At 37.8% G+C, this 27804-nt stretch overlaps 1 protein-coding gene across 2 annotated transcripts in view; it reads left to right on the forward strand.

The window, feature by feature from the left end:
- UPF2 (UPF2 regulator of nonsense mediated mRNA decay) overlaps positions 1-27804 on the forward strand; it is a 153582-nt gene that overhangs the window by 19979 nt on the left and 105799 nt on the right. For both annotated transcript variants that reach the window (XM_027772453.1, XM_006150016.1), the window contains exons 4-5: positions 12285-12445; positions 26991-27185. In XM_027772453.1, the coding sequence (XP_027628254.1) occupies positions 12285-12445; positions 26991-27185 (356 nt within the window). The remainder of the gene's footprint in view (positions 1-12284; positions 12446-26990; positions 27186-27804) is intronic.

Genomic DNA, 27804 nt, shown 5'->3' on the forward strand with positions numbered 1-27804 from the left:
CCACATGGCCAACTGTGGTTTGAGTCCTGGATTGGTGGCTTGCTTTCTCACTTTCCTTCTCTCTCTTTCTCACTCTGTCCCTCTCTGATCAATAAAATAATTTTTAAAATTATTATTTTAGATTTTTGTCATAGGGCATGTACACTCACCACAGGTAGGCTAAGGGGCGTGAGAAATCACCTCCTAGAGGGGATGGCCATGCCACAGTCCTTTCTCCTTCACTCTCTTCTTGGGACCCTTAAGTACACATGTGCCTGGCATGGTTTTTAAGCCACTAGGTCCAGGACTTAAACCATGATTGGCCACGTGGGAGTCCAGTGTCCTTAATCACCTCGCCACCTGCTGACTCTCTCACTTACCTCTTTTAACATTTATTTAGGTGCTTTAGAATATTGTAGTCTAATGATAATTCTGAATATTGATTACATGTGTATTATTAATTACTTATATGCTGGTCACATCTGATATGCAGATCTTTTTTTGTTACTCAAATAACTGATAATTTTTGGACAGGATGCTGTGTTAAGAGAACACAGCTTTGTGGCCTTTCCTTAGAAATGTTATCTATTTTGATGCAGAACTGGTAATCTATGGTTCTTAGAGATGGTTACTTACCTAGTATAAATTTGTCTTATCGATGTAACAGTCATTTATCATTTATAAGTCACTTTGTCCACTTAGGTGTAATATTTGCGAGATGTGAAAATCTTAATTTATCACGTGGAAAATAATAGATATACAGATTAATATATTACTCCTACCTTCAACTTGAGCAGCCTCTTCAGTGAAGATGCAAATATCTGACTGAGCTCAAAAGACATGAGGAATGGATTGTTGCAGAATTCCCACCTGGTCTAATGTTAGTCTCCTTCTCAGAGACTATATTACAGTGTACTGTTAAAATGATCAGTTTTCAAATGTTTCTTCCTTGCAATCTTATTTTTTAAAAATAATTATCTATTTAATTTTATTTATTTATTCATTCATTTATTTTAACTTGACCAGAGAGAAAAAGAGATAGAGAGAGAGAGAGAGAAAGTGAGAAAGCAAGCCACCAGGTCTGGTACTCAAGCTGTGGTTGACCATGTGGGAGTGTCCAGCACCTTAAGCACCACGCCACCTGCTGGTCCCCTCTTCCTTGCAATCTTTATTTAGTAAGTGTTTTCAGGTTTTCTACATTATAGGAATAAATCATGGACAGCAGTTTTCCCAGTAAGGTTCTCTTAGGTAGGATAAGGCTAGAAAACTTAAGTGCCAAACCAGCTGATAAGTTAAGACCAAGGTATAGTTAAATTTCTTTCAACTTTTATTTAATATTGTAAAAGAAAAAAATTAAATTGCACTCTTATTTTCAGACCAGAAATCCCAAATGCTCTTGTTTGTTTTAGTAATCTGGGAGATGGCACTATTCTTAGAGATTGTGAAATTATATTCTATACTCATTAAAGTGTATAATTAAATTTTTATTCAACCAATTTAAAACATAGATTAGTAGAAGCCAGCAGTAGAATCAGCACTTTGTGAGGGAATCTCACATGGGAAAGTTCCCTGTTCAGATATGGAGACCCCCCTGAGTATGTAGGTCACATGCTTGCCTACTGTCCAGGGCTGACCGAGGTCTGCAGATGGAGTACAGCATTGAGATCCTTTTGGGGTTGCTGTCTCCCTTCCTCTCTTGCTTATGGAAGAAATAAATGGACCAATTAAAAAAAAAAAAGATACTAGTAAAATCTCTTTTCTTAAAGATACTGTAATGAATGAATACAGTGTGTTGAATTTTTCTAACTAATTTTTTTGTATTATCTGGACATATGTCATAGGCACTAGAAGTACTGTTTCTAAGCCCCTGTGCGATTTCCAAATACAAGCAAGCACCACAGCTGATCCTAGGGTTGTGTGAATTCTGGTAAATTTTGCTAAGTGTTGTACTTAAAAAAAATATTATTTTTTATTACACATGTTGGTTAAGTGATTGATCTGGGGAGTTATATTTGCACATTTAAAACTATTACCTAATGTTTGCCAATGTGGAGTTAATAAGTTTTTTAGTAAGTTTTGCTAATGTTCAGTGCTCTTACACTTCAAAATGTTTTGTACTCTGAAATATAGAGATCATGATAGTATTTTGGGGGACATTTAATAAAAATTCATTGAAGAAATTATGGAGAGGGAAGAGAAGAGGAGAAAAAGCCACTAGGTCCAGGACTTAAACCATGATTGGCCACGTGGGAGTCCAGTGTCCTTAATCACCTCGCCACCTGCTGACTCTCTCACTTACCTCTTTTAACATTTATTTAGGTGCTTTAGAATATTGTAGTCTAATGATAATTCTGAATATTGATTACATGTGTATTATTAATTACTTATATGCTGGTCACATCTGATATGCAGATCTTTTTTTGTTACTCAAATAACTGATAATTTTTGGACAGGATGCTGTGTTAAGAGAACACAGCTTTGTGGCCTTTCCTTAGAAATGTTATCTATTTTGATGCAGAACTGGTAATCTATGGTTCTTAGAGATGGTTACTTACCTAGTATAAATTTGTCTTATCGATGTAACAGTCATTTATCATTTATAAGTCACTTTGTCCACTTAGGTGTAATATTTGCGAGATGTGAAAATCTTAATTTATCACGTGGAAAATAATAGATATACAGATTAATATATTACTCCTACCTTCAACTTGAGCAGCCTCTTCAGTGAAGATGCAAATATCTGACTGAGCTCAAAAGACATGAGGAATGGATTGTTGCAGAATTCCCACCTGGTCTAATGTTAGTCTCCTTCTCAGAGACTATATTACAGTGTACTGTTAAAATGATCAGTTTTCAAATGTTTCTTCCTTGCAATCTTATTTTTTAAAAATAATTATCTATTTAATTTTATTTATTTATTCATTCATTTATTTTAACTTGACCAGAGAGAAAAAGAGATAGAGAGAGAGAGAGAGAAAGTGAGAAAGCAAGCCACCAGGTCTGGTACTCAAGCTGTGGTTGACCATGTGGGAGTGTCCAGCACCTTAAGCACCACGCCACCTGCTGGTCCCCTCTTCCTTGCAATCTTTATTTAGTAAGTGTTTTCAGGTTTTCTACATTATAGGAATAAATCATGGACAGCAGTTTTCCCAGTAAGGTTCTCTTAGGTAGGATAAGGCTAGAAAACTTAAGTGCCAAACCAGCTGATAAGTTAAGACCAAGGTATAGTTAAATTTCTTTCAACTTTTATTTAATATTGTAAAAGAAAAAAATTAAATTGCACTCTTATTTTCAGACCAGAAATCCCAAATGCTCTTGTTTGTTTTAGTAATCTGGGAGATGGCACTATTCTTAGAGATTGTGAAATTATATTCTATACTCATTAAAGTGTATAATTAAATTTTTATTCAACCAATTTAAAACATAGATTAGTAGAAGCCAGCAGTAGAATCAGCACTTTGTGAGGGAATCTCACATGGGAAAGTTCCCTGTTCAGATATGGAGACCCCCCTGAGTATGTAGGTCACATGCTTGCCTACTGTCCAGGGCTGACCGAGGTCTGCAGATGGAGTACAGCATTGAGATCCTTTTGGGGTTGCTGTCTCCCTTCCTCTCTTGCTTATGGAAGAAATAAATGGACCAATTAAAAAAAAAAAAGATACTAGTAAAATCTCTTTTCTTAAAGATACTGTAATGAATGAATACAGTGTGTTGAATTTTTCTAACTAATTTTTTTGTATTATCTGGACATATGTCATAGGCACTAGAAGTACTGTTTCTAAGCCCCTGTGCGATTTCCAAATACAAGCAAGCACCACAGCTGATCCTAGGGTTGTGTGAATTCTGGTAAATTTTGCTAAGTGTTGTACTTAAAAAAAATATTATTTTTTATTACACATGTTGGTTAAGTGATTGATCTGGGGAGTTATATTTGCACATTTAAAACTATTACCTAATGTTTGCCAATGTGGAGTTAATAAGTTTTTTAGTAAGTTTTGCTAATGTTCAGTGCTCTTACACTTCAAAATGTTTTGTACTCTGAAATATAGAGATCATGATAGTATTTTGGGGGACATTTAATAAAAATTCATTGAAGAAATTATTTAATTTTTATTGAATATAACTAAGTTAAGTAATAGAATTTGTTTTGTTCAGTATAGTGAAATCATTAAGTTAGAACTTGTTTGAATAATCTTGAAGTGTCCTAATTCCATTTTTTCTCCCTAACTGATGGAATAGATGGCAAGTTTCTCTTGTGAGTTAGCACCTTCATGATTTGCACGCTCAGTATGTTATTTGATTTGGATTTTAGTAAAAACATGTAAAAAGAATACAGACTTTCCTTTTCTCCATTGTTAATAAAATCTTAGAGGTTTCTTTTTATTAATGCAAATTCATGAAGTGTTAATTGACTGATTCGAAATTTAAAAACATGTTAGCCTATAATTAAAGTAGTTTTATTTTCACTTTCCTTACAGGTGAGTTGTATTTTGCCTTACTGATAAGGTTTTTTGCTCAGTTGATAGTATTTAAGCACTGTGAAGCTGTTGCTTTACTGGGCCACCTGATGATATGATGGTTAAGGTAGCTGGATCCCTACATGGTCAGATTGTGCAGTTTAAGTCCCAGACCCAGAGGTCTGGATGGCACGTGTGTGTGCACGTACTACTATGCATGCCCAAAATTCCAAGAGGAGAATGGAGAAGGGATTGTGATGTGGCTATCCCGCCGGGGGAATGCTTTCTTACTTTCCTTCTCTCTGTTTGTCTCTGTCTCTCACCAGTGAACGCACATACCCTATACCAAATTAGGAAAAAAAAAAAAAAAAGAGACGTTACTTTGCTATCTATACTTTGAGATTAAGGAGGCTCTAACAATTTTATAAGAACTCTGAAGTACTTACCTCCTTCTAAGGTATCCTCTAATTCTATTTAAATGACTGACATTCTAATAGTTTAATAACTATTTTAATGGGTACTGTTATACTTAGCTATTCTGGTATCTTTTCACAATATAGTAAGACATCCTTAACTAAATTAATTCTAAAATGAAACCAAAAGAATATTTAAGATAATGTTAAGGCAAATTTTTATGAAAAATTAAAAGAATGTTCAAGGAGATGAAGAGTAAAGTCCAGTAGTTTTCCTTGCTTCATGGTAATTATTTGTGATTTTGGCTATATGGTCTGTTACTTTGTGTGACCATATGAGATCAAGTTAAAAGAGTTGTTTTGTATTCTTGCCAGGATTTTTTCTTTTTTAATTTGATTAATATAATATCAAAATACTACCTGACATTGAGGCTCTTGCCTTTGTTTTTTTTTAAGTTTGTTTATGTATTTCTTCCAGGAGAGAGAGCAACAGAGAAAGGGAAAGATACAGGTACCCCCATTTTGGTCTTCACACCGTGATCCACCTCCAGTCAGCCTGGATCATGGTTGCAATGCACATATGCTTGGTAAACATAGGAAGACCCAGGAGATGAACTTAGGACCTTATCATGTGGTTGTAGCAATACAGAGCATTGTGTCACCACTGTGCCACCAACTGACCTGGTTCTTGACTTTTTCTTTTTCCATGGAAATGTCATTTTTTTATTAATGTAGTACATCAAATATATTATCATAATTGATCCTCATAGTACCTCTGAAAGAAATATGTATATTTTGAAGGTAATAGAATATATTTAGGGTTTAAAGGACTTGTCCACCATAACATGGATAACCAATGACAGAAACAGATTCTTTTCTTTACACCTTCTCACAGTTACATAGTACCTATCATTATCAGCATCTACCACATTTACTTGCTTTTAAAGTATCTAGTACAGACATTAGCCACTCAGTACTAGTGAAATCTAACCCAAAAGAGATCTAAAAGAATATAAACATCTCGATCTGTTTTTGATAAATGCATTTGAGAGACAGTCTGATTTCAATGTAAAGTACAAAGTGGATAATTTTAGTTTGAGAGGCAGTATAGTCTAGTATTTAAGAGTATGAAGCTAGATTGTGTGGGTTCAGATCCTAGGCCTGTCCTTTACTCAGCCAAGGTAATATTGGGCAAGTTACCTGGTATCTCTGTTCCAGTTTTCCCATCTATAAAACAGGATAACAGAAGTACTGTATTTCTGAAATAAGTGTAGTGAATTCATGTGTGTGAAAGAAATAACAATATCTAGCACATTTTAAATAAATGTTAGCTATTATTACTTTTTTTTTTTTGTAGAGGTTTTCCCACTAGGGCATGTGTACTTGCCAGAGAGATAATTGAGAGGGAAAATGAGAAATCACCCTCTAGGGTGGATGACCATGCTGCAATCTCTTCTTCATTCTCTTCTTGGGATCTTAAATATGCACTCACACACACCTGATGTATTTTAAGCCACTGGGTCCAGGACCCGAACCGCAGCCTGCCAAGTGGGAGTCCAGCGATGTGACCACTATGCTATCTGCTGGCCCTGTCTTTTTTTCTTTTGATTTAAGAGAGATTTTTGCTATAGGGCATGTGTGCTTGCCAGAGAGACAGAGATGGAGAGAGAAAAAGTGATAAATCACCCTCTGAGGGGATGACCACATTGCATTCCCTTCTCCATTCCCCTCTTGGCATTTTGGGCACACATACACACGTGCTCAGAGTGTTTCAAGCCTCTCAGTCAGGGACTTGAACTGCAGCCAGCCATGATGGTATCCAGTGCCTTACCCATAATGCCACCTGAACATTCTTTTTAAAAATTTATTTTTAATAATTATTTAATGGTATTTATTTATTTTAATTTGACCAGAGAGGGGAGAGAGAGAAAGTGAGAAAGCAAGCCACCAGGGCCAGGATTAGAACTGTAGTCAGCCATGTGGGAGTCCAGCTCCCTTAACCACCATGCCACCTGCTGGCCCCCACCCATACTGTCTTCTTAAATCTCTTTGAAAGACCTAAATGAGTTTCTCTTTGTATCCTTTTATGATTCTGAAAGTTTGTTAAACTACTTAAACTTTTATAGCTTGTTTTAAAAATTCACGTTTAAGGGGCCAGCATATAGCATAATGTTTACGTCCTTGAATTCCCTTGTAGTAGACCACAGTTTGAGTCCTGGACCCGGCGACTTAAAACTTAGGCTATGCATGCATGTGCATGTGTGTGTGTGGGGTGGGCCCAGGAGAAGAATGGAGAAGGATTGTGGTGTGGCCATCCCCCCCAGGGGTGATTTCTTGCTTTCTGACTCTGTCCCCCTCTGACTCTACATGAGCCCTATAGCAAAAATCTCTCAAAAGAAAAAAAAAGATTCATGTTTAAGATAATACAAAAGGACGAAGTAAGTATACAAAAAGAAATGATAGCAAACTCAAACTAATAAATACGAGTGGAAAAGAAAAACACATATACTAGAATATTTTGAAGTATTAATTAAGTTTTCTTCTGAGATACTTGATAGAAGAATCAACTGTTTTTTAAAAAAATTATTTTGTTTATTATTATTATCCTTTTAATTTGCTATAGGGCACATGCACTCATCAGAGAGATACAGAGAGAAAGAGAAAGAGAGTGAGAAAGTAAGTTGTCAGGTTTGGGACTTGAAATGTGGTCTCCCATATGGGATCCCAGTACCTTAACCACCATATCACCTGCTGGCCCCAATGAACTGATTTTTAAAATTTTTAAAAAATGTATTGCATTCTATGTATTTTTTTAAAAAGAAATACTTAATTTTATTTATTCATTCCTTTATGTTGATTTGACCAGAGAGAGACACAGGGAAAGTGAGAAAGCAAGCCACCAGGTCTGGCACACTAACCATTGTTGGCCATGTGTGAGTGTCCAGCACCTTTACCATCATTCCACCTGCTGTTATTATTTTTAATTTGCTGTAGGGCATATGTGCTCACCAGAGAGAGAAAGAGTGAGAGAGAGAACCAGACTCCAGGTCTCATACTCAGATTTCGTTCAACCATTTCGAAGTTGAGCACTTCAACCACCAAACAGCCTGTTGGCCCATGAATGAACTATTTTATATTTTCTGTCAATGTACAATATTAGTAATATAAAAACTTAACAAATTGAGGATTGATTAACCTCAGGGATGCTTCTCACCAGTGATAAATCTCATATGTTTGGTAAAGGAGGTTAGCTTTTTTTGTGTTTTCACTGTAAGGAGTAAGACATAGACTTGATTTTTTTTCATTGCTTTTCATATCTTTGAAAAGATGCTGGTACCTCCTTATTGTACAGTGTTATTGGAAGGAATAAACTAATAAAGCATTTTATTGATCGGATTAATTCTATGATAGGGATTGCCAAACTATGGCCGGGTTAGGCCCATGGGTAGGTTTTGTGAACTGAGAAGGGTTTTTGCCTTTTTAATGGTGGGGGGAAAATACAGGATTGGGACTAGCAGTTGGCATAATGGCTGTGTCTCTGGACTCCCATGTAGTCGACCACAGTTCAAGCCCTGGACCCGGTGGCTTAAACTCATGCCAGGTGCATGTGTGTGCATGCCCAAGATCCCAAGAGTAGAATGGAGGAGGAGGGATTGCGGCGTGGCCATCCCCATTGGGGGTTGATTTCTCGCTTTCTGTCTCTCTCTGACTTTCTGGCCAGTGCATGCACCCTAGAGCAAAAACCTCTGCCCCCAACCCTGGGAAAAAAATATAGAATAATATTTTGTGAAACATGAATATTATGAAGTTTAAATTTCAGTGTAAATAATATTTTACTGTAACCATTATACTTGTTACACTTTGTGACTATTGTGCTATATTTATAGCAAGGTTGAATGGTTGCAGTAAAGGCCTGTGAAATCTAAGCTACTTACTCTCTGGTTCTTTGCAGGAAAAGTTTGCTGATCTCTGATTTTTGGCAGTTTTAATTGATTTACGAATAGTTTGAATTCAACTGTGTCTTCTAGGTGTGTTTCTAAAAAGATGGTAATTAAAAAGATAGTTATGATTCTTTGCTGGGTGCATGTGTGTGCGTGCCCAAGACCCCGAGAGGAGAATGGAGAAGAAGGGATTGTGGCATGGCCATCCCCTGGGGGGTGATTTCTCACTTTCTGTCTCTCTGTCTCTGTCTTTCTGGCGAGCACATGTGCCCTATAGCAAAAACCTCTCCAAAAGAAAAGATAGTGATGATTCTTACCTTCAGTTTGATTTTGCTTGTACTTTTAGTGCTGTAGTCCTACAACATTCTCTTAAGAAACTTTGGTGAGATCCTTTTTCATAACTCTGATATACAAAAGAGGTCCTCTTTGGTCAAGTGTGCTATGTGATATTTAGTTGCCTCACACAGGTTTTCTAAAAAGTTTAATTAAACTGGGACCAGCAGTTGTATAATGGCTATGTCACTGGACTCCCATGTATTTGACCCTGATTTGAGGCCCAGACCTGGTGTCTTAAAACTCACGCCAGGTGCATGTGCGTGTGTGCCCAAGATCCTGAGAGGAGAATGGAGGAGAAGGTACTGTGACATGTCTGTCCCCCCTGGGGGCTGATTTCTCGCTTTCTGTCTCAACCTCTGTCTCTCTCTGACTTTCTGGCAAGTGTGTGCGCCCTATAGCAAAAACCTCTCTAAAAATTTTTTTTAATTAAGCTGAAAATCTTTTCCTATGAGCCTTATAAGGTTACCAAAAACCTGACATATTTAGTACATACCTTTAAAAATGTTTCATTTGATTTCACTAGAATTTCTAAATGATATAGGGTTTTTGACTGTTAAAGCACCTAGGGAGGGTTATTTTTGCACTTTAAAAATGTATGTGTATATAAATAAAATAATAAAATTATATATTAATAAAATATGTATATACACACATATAAATAAAATATGTATATATACAGGGTTGTCAGAGAAGTCATGATACATTTTTGCGTGGAAAAAATATTTCATGACTTCTTCAATAACCCAGTATATATATAGTTTTCTTTCATGCTGGTTTTTGGTCACATGTGCAGTAATGTTATTAAATAAATGGTCACGGGAAAAGGTATATAATTGTGTAAATTCATTATATAATAGAACTCATAATTCCATTTCTTTGGTATCCTGTCCTCCTTACTAAATGCTCAATCTAGAATATCATTGGTATCATGTCTTGCTTACCAAGTGCTCAGAATAAGATAAGATTAGAAAACAAACCCATCACATTTAAACTTTTTTCCCTGGGGATTGTTCTCACTGAGCAGTAGTCGTAAGCACATACTTATGAAGTAGTTAAGGAAAATTGGTACTATTAAAGAATTTGACCATGGAGTTAAGATCTGGGTAAGGACTATCTCCGAAGCTTTCAAGTTTTAGTTTGGTTCTTGTAGCATTAACGAGGAAATGGAATCTACTCACAGGGAAACAGTTAAAACACTTACTTGACTCAAGGCACAGTCAAGCACATGTTTGAAAGTGGGGTTGCTACTGGAAAAGGACTATTAATTTTCAGTTTTGATAAAAGGATTGTCACCTTGTAACTTTTTTTTTTTTTTTTTGGAGAGATCTTTTGCTATAGGACATGTACGTTCACCAGAGAGACAGACAGAAAGCGAGAAATCACCTCCTTTGGGGAGGATGCGACCTCGCCACAGTCCTTTCTTCTTCAGTTTCAGGATTTTGGGCACGTATGCACATGCCCCTGGTGTAAGTTTTAAGCTGTTGGGTCCAGAACTCAAACCATGGTCAATCAACCATGTGGGAGTCCAGCACCTTAACTGTTATGCTACCTGCAGATCCCTCACCTTGCAACTTTATATATGAGAAATCCTTTGTGAGTATTATGTATCTGATTGGACTGGACATTTGTTATTGAGATGAATAGAATGTCAGAACTTTCAGAGAAATAAAGTTTTAAATGATACTATTCTGAAATATTTTCTGATTTCAAGTACTAGAATAATGTTTCATCTTTATTGTCATTAGAGATTTTATTTGTTTTTTTTAAAGGTTTACTTACTCACTTTTGTTCTATTATTATTTTTTAATCTGGCCAGAGCGAGACAGAAAGAGAAAGAGAGAGTGAAAGCAAACTTCCATGTCCGGGTTTTGAACCACAGTTGGCCATGTGGGAATCCAGCACCTTTAACTTCCATGCTACCTGCTGGTCCCCCATTAAAGGTTTTAAAATCTCTTATAACTGTTATTATCCCTTTTAGCATAATTCAGAGTAAACTCTAGTCTTTATAAGCTTTTTCCTGGTAATATATTGTGGACATTTTAGTCTACTTTTGAGCGTTATTTATTTGAATCATTTATTTTATTATGTAATTATGGTGGCTTTTACAGAAATTCCAAAATGGGGGCTGGCAGGTGGCGTGTAGGTTAAAAGTGCTGGACTCCCACATGGCCAACCATGGTTCAAGTCTCAGAACTGGTGGCTTCCTTTCTCCCTTTCCCTCTCTCTTTCTGTCTCTGACCAGACTTGGAAATAATAATAAGGAAGATATGAGCTTTTTCCAAAGATAATCATGATTTTAATCAGTATGGAAGTTTAAGGATAACTGATTTCGTTGTTGTTGAACCTGTTGAAAACTTGTTTTTGAAACTGATTGTAGTTATGTTAGATGTGTTTGCTTAATTGTATGTTTGAGGGGAGTGTGTTAGTAACAAAATACGAAGTAATTTTCAGTTATTTAGTGTCATATCATTATGATATTTCTGATTCAAATTATTGTGGAGGTTTAAAGATAATTGATTTTTTCCCCATAGCCCGTTGATTTTGAAAACTAAGTGGCATTTTAATTTTCGGCTAACTGTGTGTCTGAGGGGAGTATGACTGTGACAAATTACTAAATTTATCATTAGTAACATTATAGTAATGTCATTTTTGCAGATAATACTTCATATTTGAGGAACCAGTGTTAAAGTTTGATTGCTTAGAGAAAGTTATCAGGATTGGCGTCATGGCTTGGCAATTAGGCAGCTGGATGTCATATGGCCAACCATACAGTTTGAATCCTGGAACCAACAGCTTGAAAAGCACACCAGTCATGGACATGTGTGCCTGTGTACCCTGAATCCATACAGAATGGAGAGGTGGAGGGGAAGAGGTTGCTGTGTGGCCTGTAGGGTGTTTTTCCTTGTTGCTCTCTGTCCAACTTTCTGGGAAGCACATGTGTTCTCTGGCAAAAATTTTTTAAATATTAGTTAGGATTGCATGTATATTAGTTTTTCAGATGCATCTTGAAAAATGTTAGGTAATAAAAACGTTGGCAAAGAAGATCATGTTCAATTTGTATGATAAAATCAAATTTTATGGAACATTTCCCATGTAACAGTACATGATCATATCTATTCTTGATAAGATTATCAGATTATTTCATCATTTGTTTGTAGGCGTATTCTACATTCTAAAGGGGAACTAAGTGAAGATAGACATAAACAGTATGAGGAATTTGCTATGTCTTATCAGAAGCTGCTGGCAAATTCTCAATCCTTAGCAGACCTTTTGGATGAAAATATGCCAGATCTTCCTCAAGACAAACCAACACCAGAAGGTAAGATCTCCTTAAAACAAACACCATGATTTTCATAAGCAGTGTCATTTACCTTTAGGCTTGTCAGGTGTGTATTACTGAAAATTTACATTTTAAAAATGGTTTCAAATTTTTAAAAATAAAGAGATGATACAAGATATTAAGACTTAATAACAACCTTGAAAAGTTCATTGAAATGCATCCCTAGATGTAAAAGGCTCTGTGCTTAGAGGATAATAATGAACTTACATGGTATTATGTTGAGTTACTTCAGGTTCAAGTGTAATAGATATCTTCAGATTTTACCTAGTAGTGACTTGTCTTAAACCATTCTTGGGGTTTTAGAAAGATTCACTTTTGGGACCAACAGATGGCATAATGGTTATGTTGCTAGACTCCCACATAGTCGACTTGAAACTCACTCTGGTTGCATGTGTGTGCATGCCCAAAACCCCAGGAGAAGAGTGGAGGAGAAGGGATTACAACATGGCCATCCCCTATGGGGGACGGTTATTTCTTGCTTTCTATCTCTCTCTCTCTGCCTCTCCGGCAAGCGCATGTGCCCTCTAACAAAAATCTCTCTCAAACCTCCCCCCCAAAAACAAAGAGAGATTAACTTTGTCAGATAGGTAAAGAGAAGGTGAATTGATCTATTGGAATTCTGATATTTTGGTATTTATCCTTAGTTTTAATCAGTTTGTTTTGAATGATATATTAAAGTGCTACTTAGAGCTAAAGCTTACCTTGTAGTTTTGTGAGGTGAGTTGTTTATTTTGTGAGATGAGTTATTTTTTATATTATTTCAAAAGTATTTAAAATTCTTTTTTATATTGTCTTTCAGTTGGTAGGGCTCCTAATATATTGGGTTGTCTGAAAAGTCATGATGGATTTTCACATAGAAAAACATGTCATGCCTTTTCTGATGACCAGTGTATCACTCTTACCTCCTCACACCAACTACTTGAAAAAAATTAAATTTGTTAGGTTGAAGTGCTACTAAATCACGAATCCTAAAAATACTGGGCTATCCTTTTTACTTAAACATCTTATTTATTTATTTATTTTTTTGGAGAGATTTTCACTATAGGGCGCGTGTGCTCGCTAGACAGACAGAGATAGACATAGAGACAGAAAGCGAGAAATCACCCCCCAGGGGGGATGGTCACGCCACAATTCCTTCTCCTCCTCCATTCTCCTCTCAGGATCTTGGGCACGCATGCACACGCACCCGGCGTGAGTTTTAAGCCACAGGGTTCGGGTCACGAACCGCGGTCGACTACGTGGGAGTCCAGCGACATAGCCATTATGCTAACTGCTGGTTCCCTCCTTTTTACTTAAACATCTTAAGGGTGAAGTATATATTTATTTGGGAAGTACCTTTTAATAACAAAATGTGTTTTGTATTTTTTTAAGAGTTATTCACCTTATTTTATTTATTATTATTATTTAATTTGACCAGAGAGAGAGAGAGAGAAAGGGAAAGTAAGAAAGCAAGCCACCAGGCTGGGACTTTAACTGCTGTTGGCCATGTGGGAGCCCAGCTTCTCAACCATCATGCCACCTACTGGCCCCAGTGTTTTGTACTTTACATCCTCAATACAAGATACTTATTGAATCCTGTAGATGCATTCATTTTCATATATTTGTATATAATCAAGTATATAATTCCAACCAAAATATGAGTTAGATTTAAAAATTTTTAAAAGAGAAATCCCACTATACAATTTACTTTTGTTGAATCAGACCACATCTTTCAGAACTTTCACAGTATACTTACTGTGATATTTTAGAATCCAAATTATTTCATAGTATTTAGCATCTTTTGATATTGATTTAGATGATTTTTTTTTTTTGTTCCAATGCCAGAGGTTACATAGGAGAGAGGGAGGTAGAGGAGAAGGGGAAGAGAGAAGATACCCCACAGTGGGGCATGGTCATGCTGCAATTCCCTTTTCTCCAGTTTTCCATCATTTTTCAGGGTCCTGGGGATTTGTGTACGTGAAAGTATGGTTTTCAAGCGGCTAGGGCAGGGACTCAGATACTGATTGCCTGGAGGGATCTGGCTTGCTCTGTGCAGCATGTAAATCGCTGCACTGTGGGGCTGATCTTTATTTACTTTTTTTTCTCCTGTACATCATTTGGAAATTTAAGCTCATTAGAAAAAAATGTTATTTTTAGGCATTTTTCAGAGATAACAGACATTGGCAAAGTTCTGTTATTGTTTTTAAAAGATATTTTTGTTGTTGTTAAGAAATATTTTTGTTAGGAATAGAATTTTAGTGTGAAAATTTTCTTTTTCTATTAGTTGTTTAAAGATGTTACTCCTTTGTTTTCTAGCTTTCATTGTTTCCAGTGAGAACTGCTGCTTATCTTTCTTACCTTTGTTCCTATTTATATAATGGGTATTTTTTTCTCTGGTTGCTTCAAAAATTTTTTATTACCTTTGCTTTCAAGCAACTTAATTATGATGAGGGTTGGTGTGGCTTTGTTTTGCTTCTTGGCCTTAGATTCATTAAATTTGAATCTTTAGATTTATAGTTTTCATCAAATTTAGACTATCTTTACCATTATTTCTCCATGTGTATTTTCTGTTTCTCCCTTTGTCTCCTCTTCTGTTGGAATTAAATTAAAACTATATACTCAAGTACAAAAGCTCATTGATATTCTGTTCTCTTTATTCAGTGTTTTTTTTTTTTCTGTGTTTCATATTGATAGTCTTGTTACATTTTCAAGTTCACTAATCTTTTCTTTTTACAGTGTATAATATACTGTTAATCCCATTTCTTTGAGGCATAGTTTTCATCTCTATAAAGGTTATATTTTCTTTGTAACATGTTAGTTATCTAGCTTGTTCAGCATATGAAATAGTTATAAAATAACTTTAAAAATGTTTTGTTTAATTTTATTGTATGTTATTTCTGGTTTGGTTTCAAGTTTCTCAAGTTTGTTTTATCTTTGCATGTCTGATAACTTTTTTGCTTCTCGACGTGACTACTCATGTTTAATTGGATGCATGCTAGATATCTTTTGTTATTATAAATATCATTTGTTTATGCTTTGCTGGGACCCAGTTAAGTTACTTGGAACTAGTTTCATCCTTGAAGAGATATTTTACTGGAAGTGTTAGTGTAGTCTTTAATCTAGGGCTAGTTTTTCCTAATACTGAGGCAGTATCTTTTTGGACTCTACCTGATTTTCCATGAATTAAAAGATCTTCCCTGGGCCAACTGGTGGCATGATGGTTAAAGTGGCTGGATCTCACATGGCTAACAGGAAGGTTTTAGACCCGGATCCAGAGTTTCAAAAAACATGCTAGGGCCTTTTGGCCAGAACTGCCATCTTCTAGTAATTAACCAAAATGACAAATACAAAGAGAAAGGAGAGGCACCTGATATATATTCTCTAGGCATTTTAGAAAACATAAAGTGGTTCCTCTGGCAACATATATGGGAATCTACAAGAAAGGTGATATTGTAGACATCAAGGGAATGGGTACTGTTCAAAAAGGAATGTCCCACAAATGTTACCCTGGCAAAACTGGAGGAGTCTACAGTGTTACCCAAACAAGTTTAAGGGCAAGGTTTTTGCCAAGAGAATGAATGTGCATATTGAGCATATTAAGCATTCTAAGAGCAGAGATAGCTTCCTAAAACATGTGAAATAAGATGACCAGAAAATGAAGGAAGCCAAAGAAAAAGGTACCTGGGTTCAACTGAAGTGCCAGCCTGCTCCACCCAGAGAAGCACACTTTGTGAGAACCAGTGGAAAGGAGCCTGAGCTACTGGAACCTATTCCCTATGAATTTATGTCATGATGGGTGTTAAAAATAAACTAATCTATGGTCTATAAGAAAAAAAAGAAAGAAAAACATGCTAGATGCATGTGCATGTGTGTACAAAATTCCAGAAGGAGGGAGAAATGGAGAAAGGACTGTGGCATGACCATTCCCAGTGGGAAGTGCTTTCTCAATTTCTTTCTGTCTCTTCTAGTTAGCATACACATCCTCTAAAAAAAAAAAAAATTCCATTGTGTGTCATGGGCATGCAGACTGTTTCTAGCTTATGTGAATTCTTAAGCCCTACTCCTTTCGGGTAGTTACTTTCCCAGTCTCATTTACCTTTCTCACATGTAAGAAGTTTCCTTATTATGCAAAATATTTTTGCAAATTAATTTTAAAAAGAAAAACAAAGACATACTTACAGAGAAAAAGGAGATGTAAAATATTCAAACAGGAATTTCATAGGGAAAGTGATACACAACATTATAAAACAATCAATAAACTTTAACCTCACCCAGAATTTTAAAATCAATTTTTAAAAATTGATAAATTAAAAAAAATTAAAAATCAGTCTAATGTAAGGTTGTTAAGTAAACAGTTATTTTCATATAGTTAGTGGCATGAAGATATATATATGGAGAGGCTTTTGCTATAGGGCGTGTGTGCTCGCCAGACAGAGAGAGACAGAGAGACAGAAAGCGAGAAATCACCCCCCAGGGGGGATGGCCACGCCGCAGTCCCTTCTCCTCCATTCTCCTCTTGGGATCTTGGGCACGCATGCACACGTGCCTGGCGTGAGTTTTAAGCCACCAGGTCTGGGACAGGAACCGCGGTTGACTACGTGGGAGTCCAGCGACATAGCCATTACGCTAACTGCTAGTCCCATGATGCAGATATTTTTAGAAGAAAATATAGCATCTTATATTGAAACTTAAGATGTATATATATATTCTTTTAGACCAGCCAGTGGTATGGTAGTTAAAGGCAGCTGACATATCTGAACCACACACTTCATGTCCTGGTCCCAGTAGTTTGAAAAACACACCAGACATATGTGTGTGCATGGTTAGCATTCAACTCTGAGGTCTCTCTCTCTGCTGCTTTCTCCTGTCTGTGACTCTGCCTTGGGAGCTCTAGCCACATGAGTTACAGTCTTGCCAGACTCTAAGCTCTGTTGTTCTCAACTCAGGAAGACTACTAGGATCATTCTGGCTTCTCCTTTTGTCCAGGGCCTGGAAACTTTCTTTAGGAAACGAGCTAAGATAGGCTTTATTTTTTTTGGTTTGCTTTCAGGGGTTATTTCCCTGTGTTGCTTGATGTCCAGTCTTTGAAAACCATTGCTTTTTATAGTTTGGTTGAAATTTTATTGTTTTGGGTCACTGATACTTCATCTTGACCTGAAGAAACCTAAATGTCCAATGATCAGAATATCCTTTTTTACTTCATAGAAATGAAATCATACTATGTTCCTTTTTTCAGTTAATTATATGTCTTAGATTTCTTTTCATATCAATACATAAAGAATCATTTAATATTTGAATTACTATTAATTTAATTTTAGTTATTTTAAAATTTGCTAAAGGGTACGTGTGCTTATCAGAGAGAGATAGAGAGGGAAATTGAGAAAGCATGCTGCCAGGTCTAGGACTTGAAACATGGTCGATCCAGTGGAAGTCCATTGCTTAACTATCATGCCACCAGCTTGTCCCTATTTAATTCTTTTCTTTTTTTTAAAAAAATAATTATTTACTTAATTTTATTTATTATTACTATTTTTTAATTTGATCAGAGAGAAAGTGAGGAAAAGTGGGAAAGCAAGCCAGCAGATCTGGGACTTGAACCATAGTTGAGCATGTGGGATTCCAGTACCTTAGCATCCCACCTGCCAGCCCCCATTTAATTCTTTTTAATTGCTACATGGTAATATCTTGTTGTATATATTATGTTATAATTGTCTTGTTAATTGATGTTTAAGTTACTTCTTAGTTTTAGCTATTGTAGTAAATGCTGTTAAAAAGTTTCAGAACCTATTTTTTTTTTTTGGGGGGGGGAGAGATTTTCGCTATAGGGCGCGTGCGCTTGCCAGACAGAGAGAGACATGGAGACAGAAAGCGAGAAATCACCCCCCAGGGGGGATGGTCACGCCGCAATCCCTTCTCCTCCATTCTCCTCTCGGGATCTTGGGCACGCACGCACACGCGCCCGGTGTGAGTTTTAAGCCACTGGGTCTGGCACGCGAACCGCGGTCGACTATGTGGGAGTCCAGCGACATACCCATTACGCTAACTGCTGGTTCCCTAAAGTTTCAGAACCTTTGAGTATACATGCTAGTATTTCCAGAATCAATTTCTAGAAGAATTCCTGAGTTAAAAGGGTATACACACACAGACACACACATACACACACACACACGTATATATATATATTTTTAAACTTGCCTTAGGGCACACACAGAGAGAGAGATGCGGAATTGGTGGCAGGAAAGTGAGAAGTACCCCGCAGAGGGAGGGTGGCCATGGCGCTATTTCTTCTCCCCCGTTCTCCTCTCAGGATTTTGGGCAAGCACATACACATGTCTGTTGTGTTTTTTTGAGCTATCGGGACCAGGACATGAAGTGTGTGGTTGGACATGTCAGTTCCAGCTGTCTTAACTACCACACCACAGACTGGCCCAAAAAGAATATATACACCTTAAGTTTCAATATATGATGCCATATTTTTTTCTAAAGAAATTTGCATGTCATTATGTCAAAATAACTGTTTACTTAACAACCTTACTATACTATAGTTCCTGGTTTTTAATTTATAGATGAGGTTAAAGTTTATTGATTGTTTTATATTATTTTCCCTATGAAGTTCCTAAGGAAACTACTGTTTTTCATATGTATTACAAATAGTTTCTCCCAACTTTTCTTTTAAATTTTTTTAAGGAATTATTTTTATTTTATTATCGTTAATTTTAAACTTTTGACCAGAGAGAGAGAGCAAGCTACCAAGTCTAGAACTTGAACCACATTTGGCCAAGTGGCAGTCCAGCACCTTTAACCACCACGCCGCCTGCCAGCCCCGTCTTCCAATTTTTCACTGCTTTTTAACTTTGTACTATTTTTGCCTCTCAGACCTTGATTTTTATTTTATTTTATTTTAGATTTTGGATTTTTGTCATAGGACATATCTGCTTGCCAGGGAGAGAGAGTGAGGGAAGGTGAGAACTTACCCCTAGGGGTGATGACTATGCTGCAATCTCTTCTCCTCCATTCTCCTCTCAGAATTTTGGGTATGCATCCACGTGTGCTTGATGTGTTATTCAAATCACTGGGTCCGAGACTAGAACCATGGAGTTGGCTAGGTGAGATCAAGTGCCTTAACCACCATCCCACCTGCTAGCCCCAAAACTTAATTTTTTATGATATTATTTTTAGGTATATAAAATATTTGTGCATATTTTAGAATAAAATGAAAGTCTCCTCTTAGATCTACTTCTTTCTCCTAAATAACTGTTATTAGCTTGATAAGTATCTGCCTAGATTTAATTTCTTTTAAGAGAAATTTTTGCTTTTCCCTAGAGAGAGAGGGAGAGAGTTATACAGAAAGTGAGAAATCACCCCACAGAGGGGATGTCTGCACCACAGTCTCTCCTCTATTATCCTCTCTAAATTTTGGGCATGCAAGCACATGTGCCCAGCTTGAGTTTGAAGGTGCCAGGTCTGGGACTCAAACTGCAGTCAGCTATATGGGGAGTCCAGCCATGTAACCATTATGCCATCTGCTGGTCCCCAGATTAAATTTCTTTTAAAGAATTATTTAATTTTACTTATAATTATTTTTTAATTTGACCAGAAACAGAAAGGCAAAGTGAGAAAGCCAGCTTCCAGATCTGAGACTTGAACCATGGTCAGCCATATGGAAGTCCAGCATTTCAAACACCATGCTACCTGCCAGCCCTCGAATTTAATTTTTTAATAAAAAATATATTTAATGAGATATCTATTTTAGAAATATGCTTTATTGTCAATTTAGGTTAGATATTTACATGGCCTTTTTTTTTTTCTTTTTTTTTTTTTGGAGACTTTTTTTTTTCTTTCGATAGTATGTGTAAGCTCGCCAGAAAGACAGACAGAGACAGAAAGCGAGAAATCACCCACACACACACACACCCTCCGGGGGGATGGTCACGCTTCAGTCCCTTCTCCATTCTCCTCTCGGGATCTTGGGCATGCACACACACGCGCCCAGCGTGAGTGTAAGCGGCCGGGTCCGAGACTCGAACTGTGGTCGACTATGTGGGAGTCCAGCGACATAGCCATTACGCTAACTGCTGGTCCCTACATGACTGTTCTTTTAACAATGTTATTTTTGAGAGCTTTCTGAGTTCATGTAGAATTTATCTTATTCCTCTTAATATCTAATTAATATTACAGTTTTTCAGTTTTTTTGGACTGCTATAACAAAATATACACATACTTTTTTTTTTTAGGTTTTTGCCTTAGGAAACATTTGCTTGCTGAGGAGAAACAGAGAGAGACAGTGAAAGGGAAAATCACTTCCCAAAGGGGATGGCCACAAAAGAATGCCTTCTTTTCTTGGGATATTGGGCACATGTGCACACACTCCTGGAGTGATTTTCAAGCCACGAGAGGTTTTTGCTATAGGGCGTGTGCGCTCGCCAGACAGACAGAGACATAGAGACAGAAAGCGAGGAATCACCCCCCAGGGGGGATGGTCACACCGCAATCCCTTCTCCTCCATTCTCCTCTCGGGATCTTGGGCACGCACGCACACGCGCCCGGCGTGAGTTTTAAGCCACCGGGTCCGGGACACGAACCGCAGTCGACCACGTGGGAGTCCAGCGACATAGCCATTACGCTAACTGCTGGTTCCCTGCCCGGTGTGCTTTTAAGCCACCAGGTCTGGGACTTGAACTGCCTTTGGCCATGTGGGAGTCCAACACCGTAATCACTGTGCCACCTGCCGGTCCCATATAAACAACATACATTTATTGTTTATAATTTTAGGGGCTAGTAAAGCCAAGATTAAGACCCTAGCAAATTCCATGTCTGTTGAGAAATCCGTGCTTCATAGGTGATGCTTTTTTTTTTTTGGTTTCTTTACATGATAGAAGGGAAGAATAAGCTCCCTGGGGACTCTTAAAAAGGTACCAATCCCATGCATGAGTGTGGAACTCTCATGATCTAATCACCTCTCCAAAGGTCCCACCACTTGATAATACCAAATTTGGGAGTAAATTTCACATTTGAATTTGGATGAACAGAAACACTCAGCCAATAGTATATATTTGCAGTTTGTCAGCCCTCTAATGATTGATATTTGCATTCTTCCCAGTTTTGCTGTTATAAATAATGCTTCTTTGGACATCCTGATCAATCTTAGTTTATAGCATCTTTTATTTCTGAGGTTGCATGATCCATTAAGGAATTTTGTGGGGTCAAGGACTATTCTTAAATATTGATAGACACTGAAAAACTGACCTTCCCCAATACTGTATCAGTTTGTACTGGGGTAAGGAATGAAAGTTATTTTATTTCTGTATTATTTTGTCAATATTTGATGATATCAGTCTTTTAAGTTTTTTTTTTAATCTAATGGGTCATAGTGATAAGTATTAGCATTGATTATGATTAATATTGAGGTTAAGGATATTTTCATATGCTCTTTTTACTTATCTGTTCAGAGACTTTATCCATTTTTGTCTTTATTTTTAAGTAAAGTTTTTTTTCTGAAAACAACTTATTTCTCCATTTTCTCATTCAGAGCACTTTTTTTTTTTTTTTTAAGTTTTTGCTATAAGGTGTGTGTGCTTGCTTGGAGACACAGAGAGAGAGGGAAAGTGAGAAATCACCCTTTAGGTGGGATGACCATGTTGCAATCCCTTCTCCATTTTCCTCTTGGGATCTTGATATGTATGCGCATGCACCCGGTGTGAGGTTTAAGCCTCTGAGTCTGGGACTCAAGGTATTGCTGACTATGTGGGAATCCAGTGACATAACCATTATGCCATCTGCTGGTCCCCAATTCTAACATTATCTAACTGGAGTTAACTTGTTGGGTATCATAAGTTAAAGGCTGAATCCATCAAACTGCCTCCCTCTTCAGGTGTTGATCTCAAGTTTGGACCTCCTATAGTTGTCACTGACTATCAATTCTGGGTTCCCATAATCCCTCCTCAGATTTGATAATTTGGTAGAATGGCTTACAGAATTTAAGGAAACACTTTATCTAAATCTACTAGTTTATCATAATGAATATTTAAGGGACCAGCAGTTAGCGTAATGGCTATGTCACTGGGCTCTCGTGTAGTTGACCACAGTTCGAGTCCTAGACCCAGTGGCTTAAACTCACGCTGTTTGCATGTATGTACGTGCTCAAGATCCTGAGAGGAGAATGGAGAAGGGATTGCAGCGTGGCCATCCCCCCTGGGGGATGATTTCTCTCTTTCTATTTCTCTGTCTGTCTCTGTCTTTCTGGCAAGCACACGTGCTCTATAGCAAAAACCTCCCCCCCCCCCCCAAAAAAAAAATATTATTTAAAAAGATATAGATGAAGGGGCCAGCCAGGAGCTGTGGTGGTTAAAGTGGCTGAATTTCATGTGATGTCTATCTCATTTCAGTCCCAGACCCAGCAGCTTATGCTTGAGATAACATCATATGTGTGCATGTGTGCCCAAAATCCCAAGAGGAGAGTGGAGGAGAAAGGATTGCAATGTGGTCATTCCCCCAGGGGTTACTTCTCTCTGTCTCTACCTCTCTCTTTCCATGCTATGAGGGATGATGGGGGGAGGGGAGACAGATGAACAGTCAGCCAAAGAGTTCACAAAAACAGGTGCTTCTCCCTGTTGAATTGGGGCATGCCACCCTCACGTAATCACCTGGTCTTTTTGGCGACTGGCCCCCAATTCTAAGGCAATCTAGTGGCCCTACCCTAAGTTACATCATTATCACAAACTCATTAGTACAAACTCAGATATAATTGAAAGGGGATTGTTATGCATAACAAAAGACATCTTAGTCATTCTGGGGATTCTAATGATTTTTTTTTTTAATATGTTTTTTAAAAGATTTATTTATTTATTATTATTATTGTTAACATTATTTTTCTCATGAGTTTTGCCAGAGAAAGAGAGGTAGGGAGAATGAGAAAGCAAGCTATCGTGTCCAGGACTCAAACCATGGCCAGCCATGTGAGTATTCCAACACCTTAACCACCATGCCACCTGCTGGCCCGGGATCCTAATGATTTTAAGAGCTCTGCCAGCAAGCATAGAGAAAGATCAAAATTTATATTAAAAATTAAAAAAATAAAAATATTGTCAGAAGGCATGCGTGCCTGCCAGAGAAAGAGGAAAAAGCACCACCACCCCTTCCCCAACACTGGGGTATGATTAAGAGTCAATCCTTTTTTCTCCACTTCTCCTTGTGGTGAGGATTTTGGGCATGCATGTCCATATGTCCCTTATGGTTTTTTTTTTTGTTGTTTTGTTGTTTTTTTTTTTTGAGGTTTTTCACTATAGGGTGCGTGCGCTTGCCAGACAGATAGAGACATAGAGACAGAAAGCGAGAAATCACCCCCCAGGGGGGATGGTCACGCCGCCATGCCTTCTACTCCATTCTCCTCTTGGGATCTTGGGCACGCATGCACACGTGCCCAGCATGAGTTTTAAGCCACCGGGTCTGGGACCTGAACCGCAGTCAACTACCTGGGAGTCCAGCGACATAGCCATTACGCTAACTGCTGGTTCCCCTGTCCCTTATGTTTTTCAAGGCCCTGGGCTTGGAATTCAAACTGCAGTCAGCTATGTGGAATCTGACTCTTAACCTCTGACCTATTAGGACAGGCCTATATATATATTTATTAAAATTTACTTATTTCTTTCGTGAACAAGGAGAGAGAGAGAGAGAGAAAGACCAAGTCCCTCCAACAGGATACTGATGCCACACTTCTCCTCCCAGCCTTCAAGCCAGCCCTAGATCATAGGTAGTATCTCAGAGAGGTCTCTAGATTTGAAACCGGAACATCCATTGCCACATTACATTTTACCACCACTACCCCAAATAAATTTTTTATTATATCACACTTTCTTTCTTTTTTTTTAGAGGTTTTTGCTATAGGGCGTGTGCGCTTGCCAGACAGACAGAGAGAGACAGAGAGATAGAAAGCGAGAAATCAACCCCCAGGGGGGATGGCCATGCCGCAATCCCTTCTCCTCCATTCTCCTCTTGGTATCTTGGGCACGCACGCACACGTGCCCGGCGTGAGTTTAAGCCACCGGGTCCGGGACGCGAACCACGGTCGACTACGTGGGAGTCGAGCGACATAGCCATTAGGCTAACTGCTGGTCCCTATATCACACTTTCTATATATTATGGATATTAATTCTTTTGTATAAATATTGGTATTATCTTTTAGTTTGCCTTCTGTTTTTGCTTATATTTTTCTTTAAACCTAAATTATAAATTTGTCTGTCTTCATTTTTGGTGTTTGAGTTTAGTATCCTAAAATGCTTGTGTCTAGATGTGTGTGTATTTTTTTTTTTAGAGTATTTTTGCTATAGGGCGTGTGCGCTCGCCCGACAGAGAGAGAGAGACAGAGAGACAGAAAGCGAGAAATCTCCCCCCCAGGGGGGATGGCCACACCGCAATCCTTTCTCCTCCATTCTCCTTTCGGGATCTTGGGCACGCAAGCAACACACGCTTGGTATGAGTTTTAAGCCATCGGGTCCGGGACACGAACCATGGTTGACTACGTGGGAGTCCAGCGACATAGCCATTACGCTAACTGCTGGTCTCTAGGTGTGTGTGTGTTTAAATAATTATTTATTTAATTTTATTTATTTTCATTATTATTTTTAATTTGACTGGACAGAGAAAGGGAACGTGAGAAAGCAGGTCTCCAGGTCTGGGACTCGAACTTTGGTTGGCCATGTGAGTCCAGTGCCTTAATCCCCACACCACCTGTCAGCCCCTAAATATGTGTGTGTGTGTCTGTGTGTGTGTGTGTGTTTAGAATTATTTTATTTAACTTTATTTGTTTCTTTCTTTATTTTAATTTGACTAGAGAGGCACAGAGTGAGAGAGTGAGAGAGGAGAAAAGTTAGAAAGCAAGCCACCAGGTCTGGGACTTCAGCCGTGGTTGGCCATGTGGTAATCCAGTGCCCTTAACTACCATACCACCTTCCGGCCCCTATATGTAGTTATTTAAAGGAGTATAAGGAATTAGGGAGCTAGTGTTTTGTTGTTTCTGCTGCTGTTCTTGTTTTTTTGAAATGATATTCGACAACTAAGCTAACTTTTCTGAGGGTTAATTTGAATTTATAGGATCATTCTATTTATAATTCTAGTTTGGAGAGAAGTGAAATGAGAGTAGATCATGAATAGTTTTATGATCAAGAAGTAGCAATAACTTCTTTACTAATTACTTTCAGTATTTTGGATATATGAATCTGCAATTGTATATAAAGGTAGACTCTGTGTATGTATCAAATACGTGGTTTCCCGCTCTTTTCTGAGAAATCTGTAGTTTTTTTCTCTCTCTTTACTTTTCTAGTTATGACAGTCAACCATGTATGAAAGGAAAGGATTTTTTAAAGAATGATTTATTTAATTTTATTTATTTAGTCATTCATTTATTTTAATGTGACCAGAAAAAGAGAAAAAGTGAGAAAGCAAGCCGCTAGGTACAGGACTTGAACTGTGGGAGTGTCTAGTGTTGGTCTTGGGATTTTTTTTTTTAAAGAGGTTTTTGCTGTAGGGCGCGTGCACTCACCAGACAGACAGAGACAGAGAGACAGAAAGCGAGAAATCACCGGGGGATGGTGTAGGGCGCGTGCACTCACCAGACAGACAGAGACAGAGAGACAGAAAGCGAGAAATCACCCCCTGGGGGGATGGCCACGCCGCAATCCCTTCTCCTCAGTTCTCCTCTCAAGATCTTGGGCACGCCCGCACACGTGCCCGGCGTAAGTTTTAAGCCACCTGGTCTAGGATGCAAACCACGGTTGACCACATGGGAGTCCAGCAATATAGCCATTATGCTAACTGCTGGTCCCTCGGGATTTTTTTAAAGAGGGATGTTTTTCTATAGGGTATGTGTGTTCGCCAGGGAGAGAGAGAGACAGAAAGTGAGAAATCATCCCCGGAGGAGGGCCACACCATAATCCCTTCTCCTACATTCTCCTCTCGGGATCGTGGGCATCCCTGGACATGGATCCTGTTGTGAGTTTTAAAGCCGCTGAGTCTGGGACTCAAACTGCGATCAACTACATGGGAGTCCAGCGACATAACCATTATTCCATCTGCTGGTCCCAGGAGGGCTGCTTCTTAAGGTTTTATAGCTACTTGCAAAGATACAATGGTATATAAGTATGATGTAGGCTGTAAGAGAGAAATTATCAAAAATATGCTTCATAAAGAAGGACTTTAAGCTCTGTATTTTAGGAATGGCCCAGAGTGTGAATTTGTTATTTTAGTTTTAAGTTTTATGAAGCTACACCTAATATATCAAATGGTTACTTATTTCATATTATTTCAAACTAACCTAAAAGTGTTTTTATCTAAAGTTTTCTTTCGTTCGCTTGATATAGGACTTTCCTTAAAACAATTTGTGATTTGGTGTTAACAGTAGAATCCCACGTACTTACTGATTGAAGAGGCATCTGTCTATTGAAACACTAAGGATTCAATAGCTATAAAATTGAAAATATGTCTTTCAGTGTCAGCTATAGCATGCTATAACTGAAGTGGTGTTAATTACCTGTGGTTTATTTCCTTGTAGAGCATGGACCTGGAATTGATATATTTACACCTGGTAAACCTGGAGAATATGACTTGGAAGGTGGTATCTGGGAAGATGAAGATGCTCGCAATTTTTATGAGAACCTCATTGATTTGAAAGCTTTTGTTCCAGCCATCTTGTTTAAAGACAATGAAAAAAGTCAGAACAAAGAGTCCAACAAAGATGATCCTAAAGGTAAATTCTAGAGGACAGTTATTTACACTGAGTACTAGTAAAGCTAGCTTCAAAATAGTGTTTATTTTTTGGGGGCCAGCAGGTGACGTGGTGGTTAACGGCACTGGACTCCCATGTAGTTGACCACAGTTTGAGTCCTGGACCTGGCAGTTTGCTTTCTCACTCCCTCTCTCTCTCTCTCACTCTTACTCTGTCACTCTCTTGTGAAATTAACATAAATAAATTAAATTAAATTAAATTAAATAATTGTTATAAAAAATAATGCTTATTGTTTTTAAAAATTTACTAGTGTGCCAGAAGGTAGGGTGTTGGTTAAGGTACTGGACTGGCACATGACTGACCATGGTTCTAGTCTTGCACTTGGCAGCTTGTTTTCTCACTTTCTCTCTCCCCCCCCCCCCCCCACATTGCTCCCTCTCTCTGTCTCTCCCTGGTGACCACATCTGTTCTATAGCAAATTGCAAAATTATGATAATAAAATAAAATGAATACTTCTTATAAAAAATTAGAAGTTTTATCGTATGAATACTGGGTCAGTAGATTCAACGAATGGCAGAATAAAATGAAATTGAGCATTAAAGAGTGATAATTGACATACTCTTAGTTATTTTTTTTAATA

The sequence above is a fragment of the Tupaia chinensis genome, unplaced genomic scaffold, assembly GCF_000334495.1.
Source record: "Tupaia chinensis unplaced genomic scaffold, TupChi_1.0 Scaffold000275_1, whole genome shotgun sequence".
In the NCBI taxonomy this organism is placed as follows: Eukaryota; Metazoa; Chordata; class Mammalia; order Scandentia; family Tupaiidae; genus Tupaia; species Tupaia belangeri.